Raw genomic sequence first — 22116 nt, 5'->3', positions numbered from 1 at the left:
ATTTCCCCTTAAATCCCGCCCATGTTCGCAAGGGCACGAGGGGCCGCGTCGGTACAACTGAATTTACCGGAGCAATGTGGTAGTTTGTTGTTGGCTTTATTATTGCTATGGGGTTGTGTAACTGTTTACGAAAATTAATTCAAAAGCTTTTATCCAAAAGCTTAATGCGCAGTTGCTAATCATGACGACGGTCTCTGGTCAGTGAGTCAGTCAGTGTCAGTACTAAACAGAAAGATTTCAAGTTGACTAAGTAAAAGTAATGTTTTTTATAACTCCAAATATAGTGTTAATTATTTTGAACGACTACAATAATGTTTAACACTGCCCGTCAAATAAATTTTATGCATTTACGACATACGTGGACATTCAGGCCTGTTGTTGAATGCATATTTTGATGATAAGTGTTACATACTCTGACACATAAAAATTCTTGAAAACGAGAAGAGCTAACTAAATGATAAAAACGAACTTTCAGCTGTAGTATTATACAGCATTGATTGACACATATTCATACGGGCTACATGCATGCTAGTGTATGCCAATGATTGCCAATGCAATAGATTTATTACAAAATGTTGTCCAGAGAGCGTTTGTCTTTAAAACCACATCACATGTCACGGTTGTGATGCTTTTTCCTTAGAGCATCGATCGAGGCACTAAATATTCAAAAAAAAAAAAAGATGTATCATGTTTGTTTTACATCGCATAGTGAGCATATAATAATTGTATCACCTGCTGTGTCATCAGCATCTGTGACGGGTTTGCAAATATATATATTAGTGAGAAATATCAATAATCATGCTGTAATTATACTTATCATTACAATAATGACAAAGGAACGCTTTGTACACCTGAAATGTCCACCTGCACATAATACCTATACACGACGTAAGTTCCAGACTGCAGACAGTTTATTAATTAAACTCCAAACTGTAACTTACGCGTATAGTTAAAACACATTGGTTTGAGCGTACTCTACGGAGTTTATATTGAATTTGTATAGACATTTTAAATCTACGTTCTGCATTTTTGCATATACATTTTGTTTCATAGGCGGAGAAGGGCAGTGATTTAAAATAATTGCGCTAGCAGAGCGGTACGTTTGTAAATCTGTCCTGGACAATATTTCTGAAGCTTCTATTATGGGAAATGGAAGATACCAAATCGGAAGGTACGGAGGTTTACGAAATTAGTTGCTGTAGTACGTGAAACATTTTATAAAATCATGTAGTTGTAGTTGTGTCAATAAGCTTTACGTTTTTCAGGCAATAAAATGATTTCCGTTATCGGACCACCCCTATTTTTTTTTCTTTTTTTTCCAGATGGTTTCTTCTATCCCCCCTCCGTGCCCCGCTGACAGTGGACACGCCTGCGTCTCGCTGGACTGAGTTCGCCGAAGATGCGCTGAAGATGGCGATGAACGTGAGGTGTGCGGGCGGTTATTGTGAAGGTGAGGAGCAATGCGGGAGCTACAGCGCGCAGCCCTCAGGTTATGGAGGTAGTGGTGGTGGTGGAGGAGGAGGAGCAGCAGCAGAGGGCGGCGGTAGCCAGGTCCATTATTTCCCGCGGACTGCAGGTAGGACTAGGAGCGCAGTGAGTGAGTGATCATTCAGTCAGTGCCCGCCGCCGGGAGCCCGTCGCTACGCTGCGGGGATGCGAAGCGCTCGGTTCGCTCCTCCGAAAATAAATATAATCAAGTATAGCAATACCAAGCAGATGTTTTATAATAATCCCTCGTCGCGGAAATGCGCATCATCGCGTCGATGTGACATTTTGAGTATGCGGCGAATCTGATTCCTCCTCGCGCTGCCCGCGCGCCATAGTACCGCGTCATTTAAATTGAAATTCGTAACTTAAAAGTGTGACTGAATTTTCACCTTGATTAGTCGTGCCTCGACGACCTTTCATTTCTCAAATGTGTATAATTTAATGCCAGCATATCGTTATTCCGTCGTGTTCCCACAAAATTTCCACTTGAGCATCACAGCATGATCAAAATCAATCAGACAACAACAGCAACAACAATAATAATAATAATAATAATAATAATAATAATGTTACAGTAATTGTGGTGGGAAGGTGGAAAGGTTACCGACTTCCAGTTGCCACATTGTGTTAAATTAATAATAGTGTGTGTTCTGTTTCTTGGTGACATGATTATGTCAACATGAGATGTGAAGCATGTTTAGCACTCCCTCCTGATTTAAAGCCATTTTTAATATTTTTTAGTAATAAAGACAGAATAATCAGTCTCATTTATGTAAGTGTCACGTATTTGCTTGATGCCAGACAGAAGGGGGAAAATGAGGCTGCTTCAGGTATATAGCACATACAGTATTAAAAAAATACCACACAGTCTATACGCGTGGGTAGGAGGGGCAAATAACTTGTGTTTACCCCTAACCAGTACCTGTGTATAATTCTGCTTAGCACTATTAATATCTTTGCTCATCAATACTGCTATGCCACTGATAGGTGGTACAAATGCAGCATATAATATATGCAATATTTAGTGTAAATATATACGCGCACACACACACACACATTTTCTGAACCGCTTGTCCCATACAGGGTCGCGGGGAACCGGAGCCTAACCCGGCAACTCAGGGCGCAAGGCCGGAGGGGGAGGGGACACACCCAGGACGGGACGCCAGTCCGTCACAAGGCACCCCGAGCGGGACTCGAACCCCAGACCAACTGGAGAGCAGGACCTGGTCCGACCCACTGCGCCACCGTGCCCCCCCTAGTGTAAATATATTTAGAGTAAATATATTATGTGAATGAATAAGGGTTTGGACTGTACAGAGTTGAAAAAGCCCCTGAATGTCACACAGACACACTCACTAATGGTAGGCCTGGTTGACTGATGCATCTGCATGGCATTAGACCTCTGGATGGGGGGTGTAACTGGAATATCCAGGGTAAACTTCTTACAGATGGTCCCCAGCGGGACTGAAACAGAAAGAAGAGAAAAACACAATGTGACTGTTTTGTCCATGAGAAATAGCACTATACATACTGTGCATACATTATTAATTAGTAGCTCAGTACCGTATTGTACAATATGGTAGGCCGGTGAATGCAGTGCAGTAGCAGCAGGAGACCACAACAAACGTGTCTGCTCATTCCTGTAACATATGCAGTGCTTTTTACAATTATAACATAGAATATTTAAAAAAAAAAATCTTCTTAAATGTTTGCTGTATGCTCAAATTTTAAGTTAAAATGTGTTCCTCTTTTGATTCAGTGAGGTATTTATTGGGTAATAGCGTTTTATAGTGAGACAGGGTTTCAAGTAAGGAGCAATGTAACCGCAAGGACCCTCTGTACTTCTAAAAGGTACCAGGGGGGTGGCATTTGGACCCACAAATCTGGGGATGTAAGATGAAAATGGTATTGCTCTGATCCGGTATGGCAGGCATTCTATGTACATGAATGTTTATGCTTGTCTATTTCCCTCATATGCTCTTGGTCAACTACAATAATGAAAAATTACTGAAACCGTGGTTTTATTCCTTAGCCAACCAGCGGTTAACTCTTTTGAAAGTCCAGTTTATTTGCATATATAGATGCATACATACATACATGCATAGCAACATAAAGATGACACACAGAAGGATTGCTAATGCATTCACATTACAGTATACATATACAGAATGCAATATACAACGGTCAACGGGGTGGTTAAGTATCACTATCTGAAGTTTGAAACTGTGTCTGAAGGTACAGAATTAGACATTCTGCAAGTCAAATGTTAATTTATTTGAAGCTAAAGTCAGATATTTGGGTCAACCATATATTTACAAAGGGGTATTCTAGGGGCCATCATAACAATAAAATACATTTCTTTGCTAAATAGGAAAGAGGGATTGGCCTGTGTTCTTTAACCTCACGAAATGATTTAAGGTTGGGGTTTAACACATATAAATGCAGTGTATATAGATAAGGGGGGGCGCAGTGGTGCAGTGGGTTGGACCGGGTCCTGCTCTCCGGTGGGTCTGGGGTTCGAATCCCGCTTGGGGTGCCTTGCGACGGACCGGCGTCCCGTCCTGGGTGTGTCCCCTCCCCCTCCGGCCCTACGCCCTGTGTTTCCGGGTAGGCTCCGGTTCCCTGCGACCCCGTATGGGACAAGCGGTTCAGAAACTGTGTGTGTGTGTGTAGATAAATAATACATACTGTAGAGACGAACAGATCAAAGGTTCTGTTAAAGATTTTTTGAATGGTTAAATGAGCACTGTTCCAGATAATCCTTTATTTTTTATACTTCCTCCTAATGAGCAGTTGCTGTTCCATCTCGGTAGCACGTGTTTTATAAAAGTTAAAATGAAGTTTCCAATAAATGCCATGAGTAGTGGGCCTGCAGCCTGCTTTGAGATCCCTTTATGTAGGTCTTTTGCTGCCTATTTTCGGTAACATATCCTCCAGCGAAGTGGTGATTTTTGGTCTTTCGTCTTGTGCTGTGACATTGGGGAAAAAATTACAAAGTTAATTGGACATTATATACGATGGTGGCATATGTAAAAATGTGCAACCTAGTAATTTTCAGCAGTCTCCTAGAGGGTAATTTAGACGTATTTTAAATATGACCTGAGAGTGACCTTGAAAAGGAGCTTTTCAGATAGCTGGAAGGTCTTTGTCAGTCCTGTTTTGTTTTCCACTGTTGTTGTGCCTTCCATTTGCATATGAATGTATCCCTTCTTCAGAACAGGTGGCCTGTTATTTGATTCCAAACGTCAGTTTCCGGTAGGATGTTGCTGCTCTGTATTTTGTGAGTGATAAACAAGATGACACTGCAGGAAATAAAGTTATTACAAATTTCAGAATCTTTGCAATCAGGGATGTAAGATAATGACAGCACAGGGGCACGTACTGTTCAAGACCGCAGGGCAAACAGAAGAAAACGTCCAGAGGGCCCACAGCTGAAGAGACATTAGATCTAATTTAAGAAGTGTTTGAACATCTGAAATTTGCTTGAGGCTTTGTGTAGCACTGAATAATAATTCACATTGTGAGAATTTTTCTGCCAAAGTCTCCAAAACACATTATGAGCTATTTTAATGCTCCGTGTTTTTTTTTTTTTTTTTTTTATTTTTTGAGTTCTAATTGATAGCAGTCATGTTTGAAACTGGTTGTGATCCACTTTCCTTTGTTTTGATCTGTAACCAATATCCATCATCAGGCCGTTGTTCAGTTATTGTGGTTTGATACTGCCCTTTCAGTGTTTTCTGGGCCTTATTCATATGTTCAAAATCTAGTTTCTTGATAACGGCTATGTAGCAGCGTGTAAGTGCTGCGGTTCAAGCTGTCACCTTGTGATCAAAAGACCTGATGTGGTCAACTGTGGTGCACTTTAATGACCATACCATTTTTGGACCATATTCACTAATGTTCACTTTGTGGCCATACTCATCAGTATGTTTTTGTTTATGTCTAGGACCAAACCTGTGCCACCTACTAATAGTATCTGCTTCTGCACAGGCAGTGCTGCTCATTGCTTGCAGGGATGATAGGAATAAATATTCATATTTATTAATTAATTGCAAATATAATCATCAAGGGCCTAAAACATATAACATATACTGAACTTTATATAAAGAAGATAAGGCTTTCCAGATTTTGGTAGAGTGAATAAAATATGGTACAGTAAAATTAATATGGTAAACTAAATATGTAGTACATATATGTTCTGTAGGGGGGCCCGGTAGCTTGGCCAGGTCCTGTTCTCTGGCGGGTCTGGATTCGAGTCCCGCTTAGGGTGCCCTGTGATGGATTGGCGTCCCGTCCTGGATGTGTCTCCTCCCCTTCCAGCCTTATGCCCTGTGTTGCTGGGTTAGGCTCCGGCTCGCTGCGACCCTGCTCGGGACAAGTGGCTTCAGCCACTGTGTGTGTGTGTGTGGGTTATTTGACTTTTTTTGAGCTCAGGAGCATAATGAACCCCCTCTTTTCCAACTGAAACTTTGCCATAGAGAACAAAGGTTTACTCTGGCCTCCTTGTGTTGACTTCCAGGTTCTGACCCTGTACTGAAGTCTCCTCTGAACATGATGTGCCGGCAGCAGCAGGTGCCACCTTTCCAAGCCATGCCGCCATCCCAGCCGTTGGGGCCTCCGATGGTCATGTCCCCGGACCTTCTTCCCTTCTCCCTGTCTGCTCCTCTGTCTGCCAAATCTCCTCCTTACCTCCAGCTGGTGCAGAGACCCCCTGCCCCAGCAGTGCCACCTCCCAGCCCTAAGCCGCAGGAGGAAGAGTGTCAGGCTGGGGGAGTGGAGCAGGATGCCACGCTGGAGGAACTCTGCAAACCTCTGTACTGCAAGCTTTGCAATGTCACACTGAACTCAGCGCAGCAAGCACAGGCCCACTACCAGGTGAGGGGCTCTTGCTTTAGGGTGCTCTGTGTGTTGTCTCTGTTTTTCAGTCATTTGGTGAAAAAGTAGGACCTGTGCGCAAAAAGACTGCTCGTTCAAATCCAGTAGGAACTATTACTGTAGCTTTATACATTTTCCTTGATTCATTTAGCAGAGACTTACAATGAACGCTATGTAGTATTTAGCTGAGATCTTACTTCCTCGATAGTTGAAGAATCTGCCCGCTTTACTTCTTGTGTTGCCTTTTTTCTTAATTACAAAAGTTAGGGTCACTGACTTTAAATATGTTGTTGTTGTGCCGTTCAATGTATCAGAGCTCCAGGCTTGTAAAGTGCTTGGGGAGATCCGGCTCACTATGGGTCCACTTGTTTTGTGGAAAGCTGAAATGAAAGCAGTTATTGGTCCAGTTTACAGCATTTGCAGATACCTTTTTTCTGATCTTTTGATCTATCGAGGGAAATGCACTGATCACTGTTGTGTTCCTGTTTTAGGGTAAAAACCATAGTAAGAAGCTGAGAAATTTTTATGCTGGAAGTCAGCAGCCACCGGCAATCAGAATACCTGAGGTTGTAGAGCCTGTGTCTTTACAGCCTTTCGCAAACACACCAGCAGAAAACTCTACTGCATGCAAGCAGGTACCTGTACTACAAGACCATTGGTTTGTTTAACACGTTGACTGTTTGTTGACCTTTTCCATGAAGCATTTCAGTCTGAATTAAAATATAATGAAACTTTTTTCTTTTTGATTAAAAAAAAAAAAAAAATACAGTTATTGAGGGCAAAGGTAATGTGGTGGTTAGACATAAGAACAATTAGCATTAAACCTGCAGATTAACACCCAGCACTAAATTACTTTGGAAAATAGTGTCAGGTAAACAGAAGGTTATACGGAGTCATTTAAAGTTTTCTTGTCTTACATTTACATTTATTCATTTAGCAGACCCTTTTCTCCAAAGCGACGTACATCTCGTAGAAAATATAATTTGTACATTTTATTAGGAGAAAGGGAGACACAGTTGCAGACGTGTGATTCTTAAGTACAGTTCGTTTCTTTCCACCATATGCACCGATGTTCATCACGTAAGTAGCTGCATAAAACTCAGAATATCAGCGATTCCTGATCACCTTCCTACTAATTTTTTTTTTTCTTTTTTTTCCTCTTGACTGTCCAAGGGTGCCAGGGTGATCCTGGCCACGGAGAACGACTACTGTAAGCTGTGCGATGCTTCCTTCAGCTCCCCCGCTGTGGCGCAGGCACACTACCAGGGCAAAAACCATGCAAAGAGGCTGCGACTAGCCGAGGCCCAGCAGAGCGCCCCGTTCCAGTGAGTCTCCCACTGTTGGTCACAGTGTATCGGAGGCCGATGAAAACCTTATGAACCAAGGGGTCTGAATTTCCTCAGCATCCATAAACAGAAACAGGGAATCTGCAGTGTAATCCAGGTGGCCTTGTGACAAACATTATATGCGACATAAAACCACTAGGACTTTGAGGACTGTCCCATTAACCTTAATTATATCATTTTGGAATCTCAACGTATGGTCTGCTGTGCGATAATATCTCCTGGCCACCGTCTTGTTATTGTTTGCGTCTGTCAATGAACTTTTCATTTGTGTTTCCTTTTGAGCAACTTTTCATTTAAAAATTGCTAGCAAGTGGGGAAAAAAATAAGTTAATTATCCACTAATGGGTACCATACAGTTTTATAGTTAACAGTATTCATAAATAATTATCTGTACTCCATTTATATTCTGTTTTAGTGTGTGCTAGATTTATTTTAACATAATGTGTGAAATTGCAGTAAAAGATATAACAAAGCCCTGTTACACAACATAGCATTAACACGTTTACAGTTATTTTTGGTTTATGTAGTGCAGTATAATGGGATTTTTGACTAATAAAGAAGTATACTTACATTGAGGGTACCACCTGTAAACGGTGACATCAGATGTTTTTAGGATGTTCTCTCCTCGATATAGTCTGCTCTGAGCTTCCATGACAAGGAGTGACCAGCCGCACCGTTTATACTGTGGGGTCTTACTTTAATCTCCACTGTTCATATGGGGGAAAGGGGTGCTTGGAAAATGAAAAGTATTTATTAAAGCAAACAACAGGATTATTCACACATAGCTGCTGCATTATTACACATACTAAACACTAGTTTGGAGTAGTCTCAGGTAATCTATATTGCTTTACTAGAGTGTTGTTATACCTTAATGTGAATTTACAGTATTTTATATAGCAGAACATATCTTTTTATTCCTGTTTATAGGATACAAGACCAGTTTACCAAGGACTTCAACTTGAGCAAAAATTTGGTCACAAGTGCAGTTTCTTGACCACAATACTTGCCTGCAATATGACATTCAGATTATGAATGCCTGGTTTCAAATAACAGTACTAACAGTTGTCAACTACCAAGTTCACTCATTACATAGCAGTTATGGGTGTTAGTATACATGACTAAAACATGTTTTAATTTTTTGGTTTCAGTTCAGGTTTCTATATCAGTATTTGGACATTATCATTAATACATCTGTATAAGTATTCTTATAAAGTTAAGTATTATAAATGCCGTGAAAGCGTAGCAAGATTCAGATCATGATATTTTCATGAGCAGTTTCTACACTTTGGAGTTCATGTGTTCTCTTGTTTGGTAATGCTTTGAACTTTTTTTTTTTTTTTTTTTTTTTTTTGTACAGACTTGTGATCAGTATTTTTTTTAGGTAATTATAAGTCTTAGGCATTTGTTCATTCATTACTCTGTCAATTCCTTTAGTTACATGGGTCTTAGTGATATGAACGTCAAATGCAGATTTCCAGTATCTCATGTAAACAGGCGAGAACTTGCAGAGGTTTTTCTGTGGTAAAGAATTTGTGCACAAGCAGGTAAAATGTTGATAAAATAGGGAAAGGATGAAGTAGTTGCTGTGCCGATACCATCACAACAAATGTGTGTTGTACGGGTCTTGTGTATTGTTGGTGAAGGAAGTAAGTTAAAGGATTGCCAAACAATTAATTGGCAAATGAAATACACAAGTGCCTTTTCTCCATCATGATCAAATGAGGAAAATGGGAATGTCAAAGTATGTACACTAATGTTTGACCACTGTATTTTCAGAGACTCGATGGAATCTAGCCAAAGGCGGCAGAGGAAGGAAGGAAGTGAGTTCAAAATGATTAAGAATCGCAGGAATGTACATGTGCCTCCCAGTGTGCCAGGTACGTGGCAGCCCCTCAGAGAGGCATCCATTTAATCTCTTTGTTCCCCAGTCACTTTCCTATGGGTTTCCAGGAGATCCCCTGTTGAGAAAATAACTAGTGTCTTATTACTGTCTCATAAGGACAAGGCCAGAACCCTACCATTGTGCCACAAGAGGAAGCTCCATTATTCATATTTAAGGCTCTTTCATCCAACAGAGAGAGAACTGAATTATATTGCCCGTCACTGATGGGTTGAACATTGGAAAATACAGCAGTAGGTAGCATAGAGATGTCAACCTGGGACTTGTATCCTGAAAACTGCAGGTTTATTGCTTATCCAAGTAGGGGCCCTGCTGCGTTTTTCTGGGGTAAAGTTTACCTGCATTGCTCCTGGAGAAATGCAGTTACTCGGTGTAAAATTTGAAGTTACTCTGAATAAAAGCGTTTGCTGAGCAATAAAATATAACGCCGTATGATAATAAGGCATATTGTAGATATGTTCTTACATAAGAACTAAGTTTCCTGGAGTGGAGTGGCTTGCGATGAGTACACAGTTTTATTGTACAAAAAAATACTCGTCTTTAATTCAACAAGTAAAAAATTTCCAGAAGTAGAAGTCATTACATATTGTGTAAAATATGGTAGTTAACGGTCCCAAAGTTTATAACTAACCTTTGAGAACTTTTTTAAATTGCTATATAATTAAAAAATGACATACCACATGAAACGGCTGCAAGGACAATGATGGCTGACCTAGAAATGACCGAGTTGGGTCATGATCTGCAGCAGCTGTTCGGGAGATTAAGTGGGTCTATGGATGTTGTTGCCCACTTTGTCAGCTGCTTGGTATCTTCAAATAATTTCACTGTGATAAGCCAAGTCACTGTTGTATGTCAAGAATATAAATAGCAGAACGATGAGTTTCAGTTGCTCATTGTGAAGAGCTGGTTAGAGTGTGGCTTAGATTGTAGATTGGCTTTCATGAGTCAGACTTGAGTGGATTTGAAACAGCTTCGTGTTCTAATTCATCCGAGTTTGCAAAGTATATCATTTCCAGTTTCTAAGACTCCACAATTAACCGTAAACTTGGAAATAACTGCGGTTGTAGTGAAGGTTTGTGAGATTAGAGAAAGGCTAAGGGGTGTGGGAAGCAGGAACGCAAGCAGCGTTTACTCACTGTTCTTCTTGTGATAACAGATTGAAGGGCTCAAGCAGCAGTCACTTGCTCCCTCTCAGGTTGCTGCGGTCCAGTCAGATCCACTCTCTCATGACAGTCTCATTATTAGCCCCTTAGTGTGGTTAGCTCAGCACTGCCACTCCTAGGTGTGTCAGCTCAGAGGTGAGGAGAGATGGGTTCACCAGCGAGCTATCACCAGTTCGTTTTGTTGCTGGACTCTTTAAACGGTAATAATTTCAGTGCTGGCAGATATTCAGCGAGAAATAATGAGCCAAGTAGAATTGAATGCAGTTATATATATTATATATATAACACACACACATTCGGTCCACCTTATAAAGTTAGTTCATGAAAAATTATTCATGAAAAATCCTGAAGGTGCATTCATAACCCACAAATGTAATTACCATTAATTTCAGGTTTCCCTGAACCCCAAAACTGACACCATTTATGCATTTATGCTGCAATAGCACCAGATTGAATTAAAATGGGCACAGTTCAATAGTTACTTGAGTTATAACATACAAGGCTACATAAGGGAGTTTCCCCTAATTAATTACTTAATGACTGTTTTCCTGGACTCATTCAGTCCTTTTGTACCTATTACAAACACACTTAAACTCACTGAAATACTTAAAATCAAAGCAGACTTATATAAATGATATCTGGGATATTTATTTATGTAGTTATTTAAGTTATGAAGTTGATGAATTATAAACTGTCATAAACCCAGTAGTGGGCACCATTTTCCTGAGTGACACTAGGCAGTTATTTTTAGTAGAAAATGAATTGGAAAAAGTGGTTGGTACTATCAATAAATGTTTATATTTACATTGAAGGATATAAGTATATTGTCAAGATTTATTTTCTGTATTCAGATTCTGCATCCTAAAATGACACAGTTATACAGTATATGTACATTTAAATGTCTGCATTTCATATTGCATTTATACCTTTTTTACAAAAATTAGTTGTTCTGTTCAACTAAAACGTACAGTATACTGACTTGTATTTGGCAAAATTCCACTTAGAAACAAGTGGAGTGTGGCATGGGTTCTGTATATAGTACAAACTTTTGAGGACGAAATATTGAGATGTTCACACTCGGTAGACTCTGAGAATAACATGTGAACCCATGTTCCTCTAGGGGCTGATCCCAGTCACCCTGTCATTCTGTTCCCGTGAATCAACACCAGTACAGCCTGGTTCACACAGCCTTATAAATAGATTCACATTTCCTGTTTCCTTGTTCACATTTTGTTTGCTGTGAACATTAACATGTTAACTACTGTAATTGCTTTAACGAGGTACAACTGCAAATTAAGATAAAATAGTAGAGGATGGTACTTAACCCCAGTCCTGTATAGTTCCTAAACTAGTAGCATAATGGTCAGCGCTGCTGCCTTTTGAAGCCACAAGGTTACAGATTCAAATCCTATCCAGATGGGTAAATAATTGTAAGCAGCTTAACGTTCTAAGTTGCTTTGGAGAAAAACATTAGATAAATGAATAAATGTCATAAGTTGCTTTATGACAGGTGATGACACTTTTAATAGGTGCTTTCCTCTTAGCATTTTATGACAACTTTGTAAATGTTAAAATTAATGATTTTTTTCATTACAAGGTAATGTAAATTACAATAGTGTGGGAGAAGGTGTTCGGAAGTTCAATAAGTGTCACTGTTGTTGATTGTGTAATGATTTTTAGGACAAGACTAACTCATTAATGCACTTTGAAATCATAATCTTAAATCCGAAACCTCAAATTATGTGTTTCCAGGTCCATACTACCGGCCTCGGCAAAGAATCCCGCGGGATCTGGCCATGTGTGTGACCCCTAGCGGCCAGTTCTACTGCTCCATGTGCAACTCGGGTGCCGGTGAGGAGGCCGACTTCCGCCTACACCTGGAGAGCAAGCAGCACAAGAGTAAGGTGTCTGAGCAGCGCTACCGCAGTGAGATGGAGCATCTGGGATACACCTAGCGCACATGAGCCATGGGGGCACGTGGCTGTCCTTTGCACCGTGGCCTGTAGGACTGGACAGTCTCCTGGGGACAAAGGGTACGGGGACTTTTTGGAAAGAGGTCCTTGAAACCTGGGGGAATAGTTTGTTTTTATTTTTAATTTTTTCTTTAGATGAAGAAGTATAATGCTGGATATATTTATTTCTGTATTTATTTCAGGACATAACGATTGCACACACTCTTCTCCTGCTGGTAAGATTATGAACATAACCCTCTGTTTGTGTGCCGTTTTTGTTTTTAGCCTGACGTACTGTTTGATGCAAGTAGCGCCTGAGACAATAGCTATTACTTTGAATAAATAGCAGTATACTGTCCCGCAATATCAAGAAAAATGTTACTTGGCAATCTGTGCTTACTGCCCTTTTTTTTTTTTTTGTTGGTGGCTTTCTGGGAATCGTTGCTGATTTGTCAAGTTCAGTGCAAATGCACACTTCCACCTGTGGAACTTGTTGTACTTTGATTGCAATGACAATTTTTGTTGGCTTTGCGTGAATAACTTTGAGCGCAGTTTTGATATTTGCATTTGTGTAATTGCCTATTTTGTCATGCAGAATTTTTGTGCAGTGCATCGACAAAGACAAAGATATGTAAGCAGGCTTTTTTTTTTTTTTTTTTTTTAAAAAAAAAAAAAAAAATTTACTTTGAATTAGTCCAGAGCTTAGTCAGGACTTTTGCTAAGGACCTCTGTAAGAGATGCCTTGATGCTCAGAAACAATTCCAAATAAATAATTACACACACACACACACACACACGCCATTTTTTTCTTCATTTAAAGATTAAGCAGATATTACTGACTCAAACTCATGCATAGTTACTTATTTGTAAGTTAAATACAAGATACAATTACAGATAAAGAATTTCAAGTGGGTAGAATTAAGAAATTCTTTATTGGAGCTACTGTGTTTGTTAGAGTTATTGTACGCCGGGGCTCCAGACCCGTAACAGTCAAATGTGCGGTAGGATGTAAAAATCCATAGTAATTGCATTTTTAGCAATTAACATGTTCAACAGAAAGTTTGCTAGCTAGTTAAACAGTTTTATAGTTGTGGTTTATTTCACCCTCCCACTGTGTAAGTTTGAGAAGAAATGTATGTTGGTACTTAAAACACTGTATTCAATATTGTGCACTCATTTCATTTTTGTATTATTGTGTTATGCAGACCAGTTTGTTTTGCTTTTGATTATGCACTAGTTTAATTGGAACTCAGAGGGTGATCCAAACTTCTGCATGCTTTTATCTTAGCACCTCTGATTTATGACCTGTTACATCCTATGGACAGAAATATCTGCTATGTCTTGTGATTGAACTTAATAATCAGTGAGCATTTTTTTTGTATTTCAGAATGAAGTAATAGTCTATCAGTGTTTTGAGTATGATGTTACATACATGATATTTTCAGAGTACAATTACTTATTTTTACAATAGAGTTTATGCACTGAAGGAATTTGTAGGCATGATGCTTTGGAAATGGACCATATATGAGGTGTATCAGTGTAAATGCAGCCATTTTAGTATGTTGACTTTGAATCATAGTTTTATAGTTCATTTGGGGTAATAGTTATGTTTATTTTTTTCTTTACTTGTAATCCTAAATGTTTACAAAAGGAGCTTCTCATGAGAAGGCGACGAGATTTAATGTTACACCTTATGTTGCTGTAGTTGATGGGGCTTCTTAATTAGCATTGCTGATCCATCTCGGGCATTTTAAATATTTTTGTTGATTGAAACCACTGTTATTATTAAAGTCCAACTGTTAGGGTCCATTGTGCAACCTTTGGAACACAGTAAGTTTTGCATGATTTTTGTTTAAGACTCCGTAAATGACTTTTTCATGAACACCGTAGCGTGAGTTAAAAATATATTTTTGTAAATAACAAAAAGTGTTTATGGTCATCAGTAGAAAGAATTTCTATTTGGAAACTGGTTTCAGTTTTGCTCTAAAATATAAAGTGTTCACTCTGACATAGCAGGGCATTGACATTAGAAAGCCTTACACAAAAAAGTTACAATTTCAGGGAAGTTGTGGCACTTTATTTTGTATGTGATGCATTACTTAAAATGACATAATCACAAATGCTTTATTAAATATCGTTGTGCTCTGCCGTTTAGAAGTTCTGCGTCTGACTAATATGTTACATAATGTGGGGCGTGAGATGCTTTTTCTTGTTAGAGTAAGAAGGTGAATTGGCGGTGCGAGATGTGAGCTTTGCGCACACATCTTGGCAATGAGCCTTTCCAGGTTCACCAGTTCATAGCAACATGCAATTTTCAGTGAACACTGTGCTTACCAGGAAGCGAGTCAGATGTGATTCATAAAATATATGTATAGCGAGAGTGACTCAGGATTTGATGCTCCTTTTGAATTATTTCAGCCATTATTGTTGTTTGTATTACTTTACGTGACGGATTTGTTAGCATGTGGAGACAAATTAATAAAGTTTGGATGAAATATTCAGTATGATTTTGAAAATTTACAGTTTCAAAGGGGCACCTAGTAGCGTAGTGGTTAGGGCTGCTGCCTCTGATCTAAAGGTTGCATGCTCGAATCCCACCTCCAGCTGTACTAACCTTGAGCAAGGTACTTACCCTGAATTGCTCCAGTAAAATTACTCAGCTGTATAAATGAGTAAATAATTGTAGGTAACAATGTTGTCAGTTTCTTTGGAGAAAAAGTGTCACCTAAATAAGTAACTCTACAGTTGGATTGAAAAAAAACACACTTATTGTTAGCAAAAGTAATTTATTTTACAAGACAAAATAATAAATAGTGCCTTTAAAATCTGCCAAATATGTAATATTGCCTCAAAGATACTTGTATTTCAGAGGATACAATAATATGTGTGCTGTTTAGCGCAAAGTAGATGAAGATGACTCAGTTTGGTGAACCCAAGTTCTTAAAACTGCCCTTTTATGTAAACATTAAATAATATGTTCATTGAATTGCTCCTTTTATTGCTTTATTTAAAACGTTACCACTGTGAGCTAACTGCCACCCTACCCGATGTGAGAACAAGATTTCAGTCTCAGCTCCGAAACTAAACAACAGAAGGCCAGAATTTCCAACTCTGCAGGTAAAATGTTTCTTCTGGCTGTTGTACAAAAGCACAGTGTGGCTCAAATTATTAAAACTGTGTTATATAAAATTATTAATAATTTGCTGCTGTTAAATTTAAACTGATGTAGTGTTTTATTTCTGTCTCAGCTGTCAATATTTTAAAGAGGATTAGTAGGAATGACAGAATTCTTGTATTTTTACTATTGGTAGCTAGTTTAAATGGCTAGCTACCTAGATTTCGTAGGTTATTAGCTATAACAGAACTATTGACAAACTCCAGGAGCCAAATACATAAAGCCAGTTGTACATACATTAAATAACATACGTTATTGAAAAAATAACTTAAAAATACTTTGGAACACTTCATCTTATTAGCAAAACTGCATTTTATTTCTATAGAACCGCCTTACTAGGAAATCAGCTTTCATTCATTTGGAAAATGTGAAATGTAATTAAAATGATCATAACAGAAACATGTTTGTCAGTTTGTTTGAGGGATTGCATGTTGCCTAAAACCTACGATTATAATGTCACATTTTGAGGCATGTCAACTAGGTGAGTTGTGGATCCACAATATTATCAAGTTGCCCTTGCAAAAATGTGTAATTGTGCAAATTTGTCCACTAAAGAAGCAAATGTTTAAAATGCAATATGACCAATGTGGAGAATATTTACGCCACTTCTTTTAATTGCATAAGGTTGACTTCCCTCCTTAGAATTTAAATGATCATAAAAATGTTGTGAATGTATAATGAATAACAAATACTGGTACAGAATTTACTGGAAGACCTATTTTGATCATTGTATTACATGTATTGGCTTATCTTTTAATAAAAATACATTGACTTGAAAACTTTGTGTTTATTTGGTCACAATAAATATTTAAATAGTCTGTACAAAAGATACCAGAAAATCTCAAATTCTGATTGAAATATAGTATTTATATATTTATTTGACTTGCTGCATTGTCCAAAAAAGAGATGCTGTTATTGTTGATTTTTGGTTAGTGTGGATTCTAGCCCTTTCGAAGTTTTGAATTCTTGCTCACGCTGTTGTACCATTTGCTAAAAGATACTTACCCTCATTTGTTTGAGAAAAAGTACTCTGCTCTATAAATGATAAATCCCTCTAAAGCTGCTTATCGTTGAATGTCCGTTGGAAAAAGGTGTGGGATCAAAAGATGTTTATAATAAGTGGGTCAATAAAGTGTGATTATTACAATTGTCATTAATATTTAGAGCAGAGGGAACCATATAGCTTTGGAGGACATGTTCAGTCCTAATTCTCCACAATGCTGCTGTTGACAGGATTTCTTTCCTCAGATTTAATTCCATAAATTCAGTGAGTGGTATTTCATGTAAGTCTTTCAAGGGCTTCCTACATTTAAATTTAAACCAGGTAACCTTTTTATTTATGCTCAATCACTGCATTCCAAAAATAAGAAGTAGCTATCTAGAGTGATGCAGCTGTAATTGTGAAATGGAAAATACACACACACACACACACTTTCTGAACCGCTTGTCCCATACGGGGTCACGGAGCCCACCCGGCAACACAGGGCGTAAGGCCAGAGGGGGAGGGGACGCACCCAGGACAGGACGCCAGTCCGTCGCAAGGCACCCCAAGCGGGACTCGAACCCCAGACCCACTGGAAAGCAGGACCCAGTCCAACCCACTGCACCACCGCACCCCCTGCTGAAATGGAAATTATTTTTAGGAGAATACTTTTTTTAATTATTTTTTTTTATTTTAACTGATGTTCTGATGTCATTAACTTATGTTCTGTGTTTAGTGGTAATTTTTTGAAAGCACAAATTCACACATTCATGTCTGTCCTTAGCATTTTTTGCTCACTGTGGTGGCAGCCATGATAATTTATAAAAAATATTTCCAACCTAGGGGGTGCGGTGGCGCAGTGGGTTGGACCACAGTCCTGCTCTCCGGTGGGTCTGGGGTTTGAGTCCCGCTTGGGGTGCCTTGCGATGGACTGGCGTCCCGTCCTGGGTGTTTACCCTCTGGCCTTACGCCCTGTGTTACAGGGTAGGCTCCGCGACCCCGTATGGGACAAGCGGTTCTGAAAGGGTGTGTGTGTATTTCCAATCTCGTCTTTAATGTCATTCTAATGATTATTTTTATTGTTACAGTAACGAGAACCCATGGTTTTGTTGGGGTTACAGACAAAACAGTGAGTACTTTAGTACCACTTATAGCAGTACTATTTCTCAGGCACAAAAATCAAAAGATGAGCTCATTTTGTCTTCATCTTTAATTTTAACTTCTTCACGAGACCTCACGGAAGAATCAAATTATATTTAAACCTTGTCTGTGACTGTGACGCTGACGTGAAACAAATGTACCGGCAGTAAGAAACGTACCCTGACGCCATAATTTTACTTAAAATATTTTTTTCTTTTGTTTTATTACTGAGGGGGGGCACGGTGACGTAGTGGGTTTGGTCTGTGCCTACTCTCTGGTGGGTCTGGGGTTCTAGTCCTGCTTGGGGTGCCTTGTGACAGACTGACGTCTCATCCGGGGTGTGTCCCCTCAGCCCTGCCCCGCTGGGTTAGGCTCCGCCTCTCCGCAACCCCACTCGGGACAAGCAGCTTCAGACTGTGTGTGTAATCCTCTCCAGCTATTGAAGTGCACTTAGAAAGAACAAATATAGAATTATTTTACAAAGCCCCCATTCAATGACTGCGTAACATGGAACGTAAACAGCAGTGCAGTTCTGAAATACTAATATAATATAAAATACAGTATAAACCAGGCCTATGGTTTCTGCTCATTATTAGCAGTCATTAAAAATGCTTAAAAAGTGTTTATGCTTAAAGGCTTTGCCAGATTTTTTCAGTCTTCAGTTTATGATGATCATCTCTTATAATTCCGGGACTCAGTTTTGTGACTTCTTCACCTTTTAATTCTGCTGATTTCTTCACAGAGCAGTGAGAGGTATTGTGTAAGTTTCACCAATGCGATGATGATGGTGCCCCCGATGAACATGATGGTGGGCCACAAAAGTGACCAGAAGACCATCCCACGGCTGTAGAGCTGAGTCAGAAGAACACTGTCCTGATGTTCTGCTCGATCATAATAGCAGCGCACTTGTGGGAGAAGCTTCAAGCGCTCGTAAATATTGGCAATAACTGCGTGCATATCCGCGTAATCCTTCCGACAGTTTGGTACAAAAAAACACTGGAAAGTAAAGAAAGGACGTACTGAAAGACAGCGTCATGTGAAATTCTGCAGAAATTTTCTTTTTAGATGGAAAACTTATTTTACACGTCAACTTTCTCCCTGGACTTACCTCCAGGTTCATGTACCTTGTCTCTTCGTTATAGAAGAGGCGCATGACCTTTCCGGATGCGTTGAGGGTCACAAACACCTGTAGACATGGGTACTTGAGGGATTTTTTGCAGTCGGAGCTATAGCTGTATGTGCAGTTCATTTCACCCGTGATGGTGGAGTTGACCACAGCGCAGCTGGACTCCTCTGTCCACACACTGAATGCGATTGAGGTGAAGGAAGAAAAGGAAATTATGCGTGTTCTCTAAGCAAATTACTGTGCTTGGCAAGTGTACCCAAAACACAATCCATGGAATACCCTGGATCTGACACGACTCATTTAGGGAAATGGAGCCACCTGTACCATGCGTCTTTGACCACAGAATAAAGACATTCTGAAGAAGACTTGGTAACCTTGAAGATGTCTGGGTCTTATTCTCTGCTGATCACGCTGCACAAACCTGCCAGCACTTTTCACATTATAAATGATTATAAATTATAAATAAGGAAGACGTGGAAATGCCATCAGGCGTGAACTGCGATGGCTTTTGCTTAGAAACCTTCTTTCTTCAATCAACCAAACCAGACAATAGCAAAGGCAACCTGTTTTGTCAGCTATGAAGTAACATTAAAACATTAAACTGTGTGATAACAATAGATTCCAGATGGACTGCTTTCAATTTTGTGGCTGTAATTATTCCTTTATAGTGTACTTTTTTGTGCTGCTTAAGTTGCAGACATATTTATCAGATGCTTGTCTCCAAAGTGACTTACAATTGTTTACCCATTTATAGAGGCAGATAATCTTTGTACCAGTGCACTTTCAAGGTAGGAGCCTTGCTCAAGGTTACTATAGCCAGAGGGGGATCAAACCTACAACCTTCGGAGCTAAAGGGTGTAGCTTTAACCTTTATGCTACCAGCTGTCCCCATACATTCTACTTTTTTAAAAGAGTGGTAATGAAGCCAGTTTTCTGCAGCACCCATGAAGTAAAATAATAATAATAATGATAATAATATTAATAATAATAATAGAATATTTTAAAGTAAAGCCAGCCTGGCTGTGTGTTGTTATAAGTCAAAACAGAATATTTCATCTCAGTGAAAAGTAACCATGAACTAATTCATGCCGGTGTCGATATAATCACATTAGCAGTTAATTGAAAACTTCGCAGTGACGTTATAAAATGACAATATGCATATATAACATAATATAGTAAACGAAGCAGCATGAGCACAAAAGGAATTACAGCAGAGCAGTCTGAGCTACAGCTGAAGTGTGAGCTATGCAGCAGGGAAAGTGTAGGAACTTTCTCTTCTTAATAATACAGCATGTGTTAATAATAAAATCACTGTACCTGTCTAAGTAGGAACGCACCACTGTGATACCTGTGATGAAGTACATCATAATAGAGAAGAGGATCATGGTCAGGCCCAAGAGAATAGCCCTGTCCTCCCCTGCCTTCAGAGCAGTCACAGTCTTTTTCTTGTCCAGTGTGTCATACTCCCAGATTTTTTGGTATATTGTCCTGACATGAGGAACACATAAAGAAAAAGTTTTAGCTGAAAATATGCTGTTTCTATGACTCGTGGTCCGGAATCAAAAGAAAGAGGAATTCCCTAAAGAATAAGAGGCATGAAATGAGTTTATCATCCGCAAATTTAGTGCAACAGCTAAATTTCACTAAACTGAATAGATTATTAAACAATTTGACAGACTGGCATCCCATCCTGGGTGTGTCCCCTCCCTCTCCGGCCTCACGCCCTGTGTTGCCAGGTTAGGCTCCGGTTCGCCGAGACCCCACTTGGGACAAACGGTTTCAGTCAGTGTGTGTGTGTGTGTGTGTGTGTGTATAAACAATTCGTCATTACCTAGAGAAATTTAACAGTAACATTAACAAAATAATTTTTGTCTTCCTTCTTAGATCCTGAATATGTAAAATGACTTTGTAAAACAATAATTTTACCCAAAATAGGTACTATAATTTACACACACCCCAACCGAACCGCTTGTCCCATACAGGGTCGCAGGGAGCCGGAGCCTAACCCGGCAACACAGGGCGGAAGGGGACACACCTAGGACAGGACGCCAGTCTATCACAAGGCACCCCAAGGAGGATTCGAACCCAAGACCCACCACAGAGCAGGACCCAGGCCAACCCACTGCGCCACCACACCCCCAACTACTATGCATAATTTAATATCCGTTAAAATATAGCCATAAAATTAAGACTAAAAATTACTTACTCATACTCAGCAAAAACTGAACATTGATAGCATAATTTCCTCTTAATATGGTAAAGTAATGCATCTGGAAAGTGCACTTCACCTTTTCTTGTGCTCTGATTCCGGTGTCCCTTTGCTTCCTGCCCAAAGGAACATCCTCTTGGAAGCCTCACCGTGCCTCCCACCCACTGAGGTGCTCTGAGAGTGGCGTTGGAATGACCTGCAAGATAGATATTTGGTAAACCAAACCTCCCACTTAGTCTTTCGTTGGCTGGGGGGGATTGGGGGCGGTGTGATGCTGGGACTCCTGCTAAGAGCAAAGATGCACAAAGGCTTAGGCCTCTTACCTTGTTAGGCTAAATCCTCTTTAGTAAAGCTGAGAGGACAAGGTGATGGACAGATGAAAAGTACTGTCTTCTCATCACAAAACCCATCATGCATCACGTCTGCTTGATTGGTCCTCAGTTTTCTGCGTGCTCATTTGTTATTTAATTTTTATTGGACAATGTGGGGATAAAATGCACAAAGGGAAAATAAAACTTTGTGATAGAAAACTGGGGAGGCACAGAACTGCTCAAATTATTCAAAACTTACGTAACAGTGCGTTGCTCGGATAATGTGAACTTATGCCAAAACAGCATCGCTGTGCCATAATGTAACCTGACACATTAAAAATATACAGAAATATACATAGAAATATGTATTTTGCAAATAAAGCTTTACATTTTAAGTTTGCCTACAGCCAATGACTTTCTTGCTCACATTGACCGAACGTCATCATTTT

General features: G+C 39.5%; 2 protein-coding genes across 6 annotated transcripts; one reads left to right on the top strand and one right to left on the bottom strand.

The window, feature by feature from the left end:
* The first annotated feature begins 13 nt into the window (after positions 1-13).
* zmat3 (zinc finger, matrin-type 3) lies at positions 14-15323 on the top strand. Of its 5 annotated transcripts, XR_001966342.2 has the most exons (9): positions 14-79; positions 1054-1171; positions 1323-1450; positions 6008-6363; positions 6855-6998; positions 7537-7688; positions 9486-9586; positions 12525-12805; positions 12928-15323. XR_001966342.2 is itself a non-coding variant. In XM_018757268.2 (8 exons), the coding sequence occupies exons 2-8, from the start codon at positions 1143-1145 to the stop codon at positions 12725-12727; spliced, it is 1113 nt and encodes a 370-aa protein (XP_018612784.1). In that variant the 5' UTR covers positions 14-79; positions 1054-1142; the 3' UTR covers positions 12728-15323. The 5 variants fall into 5 exon arrangements, 4 of the variants coding, with proteins under 4 accessions (XP_018612784.1, XP_018612788.1, XP_018612785.1 ...); XM_018757268.2 differs by having other exon boundaries at positions 12525-15323; XM_018757269.2 differs by lacking the exon at positions 14-79 and adding an exon at positions 86-197 and having other exon boundaries at positions 12525-15323.
* Positions 15324-18732: 3409 nt separating this feature from the next.
* LOC108937310 (calcium-activated potassium channel subunit beta-2-like) lies at positions 18733-21566 on the bottom strand. Its single transcript, XM_018757139.2, has 4 exons — positions 21436-21566; positions 20465-20635; positions 19130-19325; positions 18733-19017 (listed from the first exon to the last, which is right to left on the bottom strand). The coding sequence occupies exons 1-4, from the start codon at positions 21486-21488 to the stop codon at positions 18733-18735; spliced, it is 705 nt and encodes a 234-aa protein (XP_018612655.1). The 5' UTR covers positions 21489-21566.
* Between the last annotated feature and the right edge of the window lie 550 nt (positions 21567-22116).

The sequence above is a fragment of the Scleropages formosus genome, chromosome 8 (genome assembly GCF_900964775.1).
Source record: "Scleropages formosus chromosome 8, fSclFor1.1, whole genome shotgun sequence".
NCBI classification, from domain to species: domain Eukaryota; kingdom Metazoa; phylum Chordata; class Actinopteri; order Osteoglossiformes; family Osteoglossidae; genus Scleropages; species Scleropages formosus.
Note: the sequence above shows the minus strand (reverse complement) of the source record. Positions and strands in the feature narration are given on the sequence as shown.

Coding starts and splice junctions, on each gene's coding strand:
- zmat3 (XM_018757268.2), top strand. CDS start 1,143: ATGGGAAATGGAAGATACCAAATCGGAAG. Junction 1,451..6,007: donor TGCGGGCGGTTATTGTGAAG/GTGAGGAGCAAT, acceptor GTTGACTTCCAG/GTTCTGACCCTGTACTGAAG. Junction 6,999..7,536: donor ACTCTACTGCATGCAAGCAG/GTACCTGTACTA, acceptor TGACTGTCCAAG/GGTGCCAGGGTGATCCTGGC.
- LOC108937310 (XM_018757139.2), bottom strand. CDS start 21,488: ATGTTCCTTTGGGCAGGAAGCAAAGGGACACCGGAATCAGAGCACAAG. Junction 19,326..20,464: donor GTGCGTTCCTACTTAGACAG/GTACAGTGATTT, acceptor AATCGCATTCAG/TGTGTGGACAGAGGAGTCCA. Junction 19,018..19,129: donor CAAGGTACATGAACCTGGAG/GTAAGTCCAGGG, acceptor TTTACTTTCCAG/TGTTTTTTTGTACCAAACTG.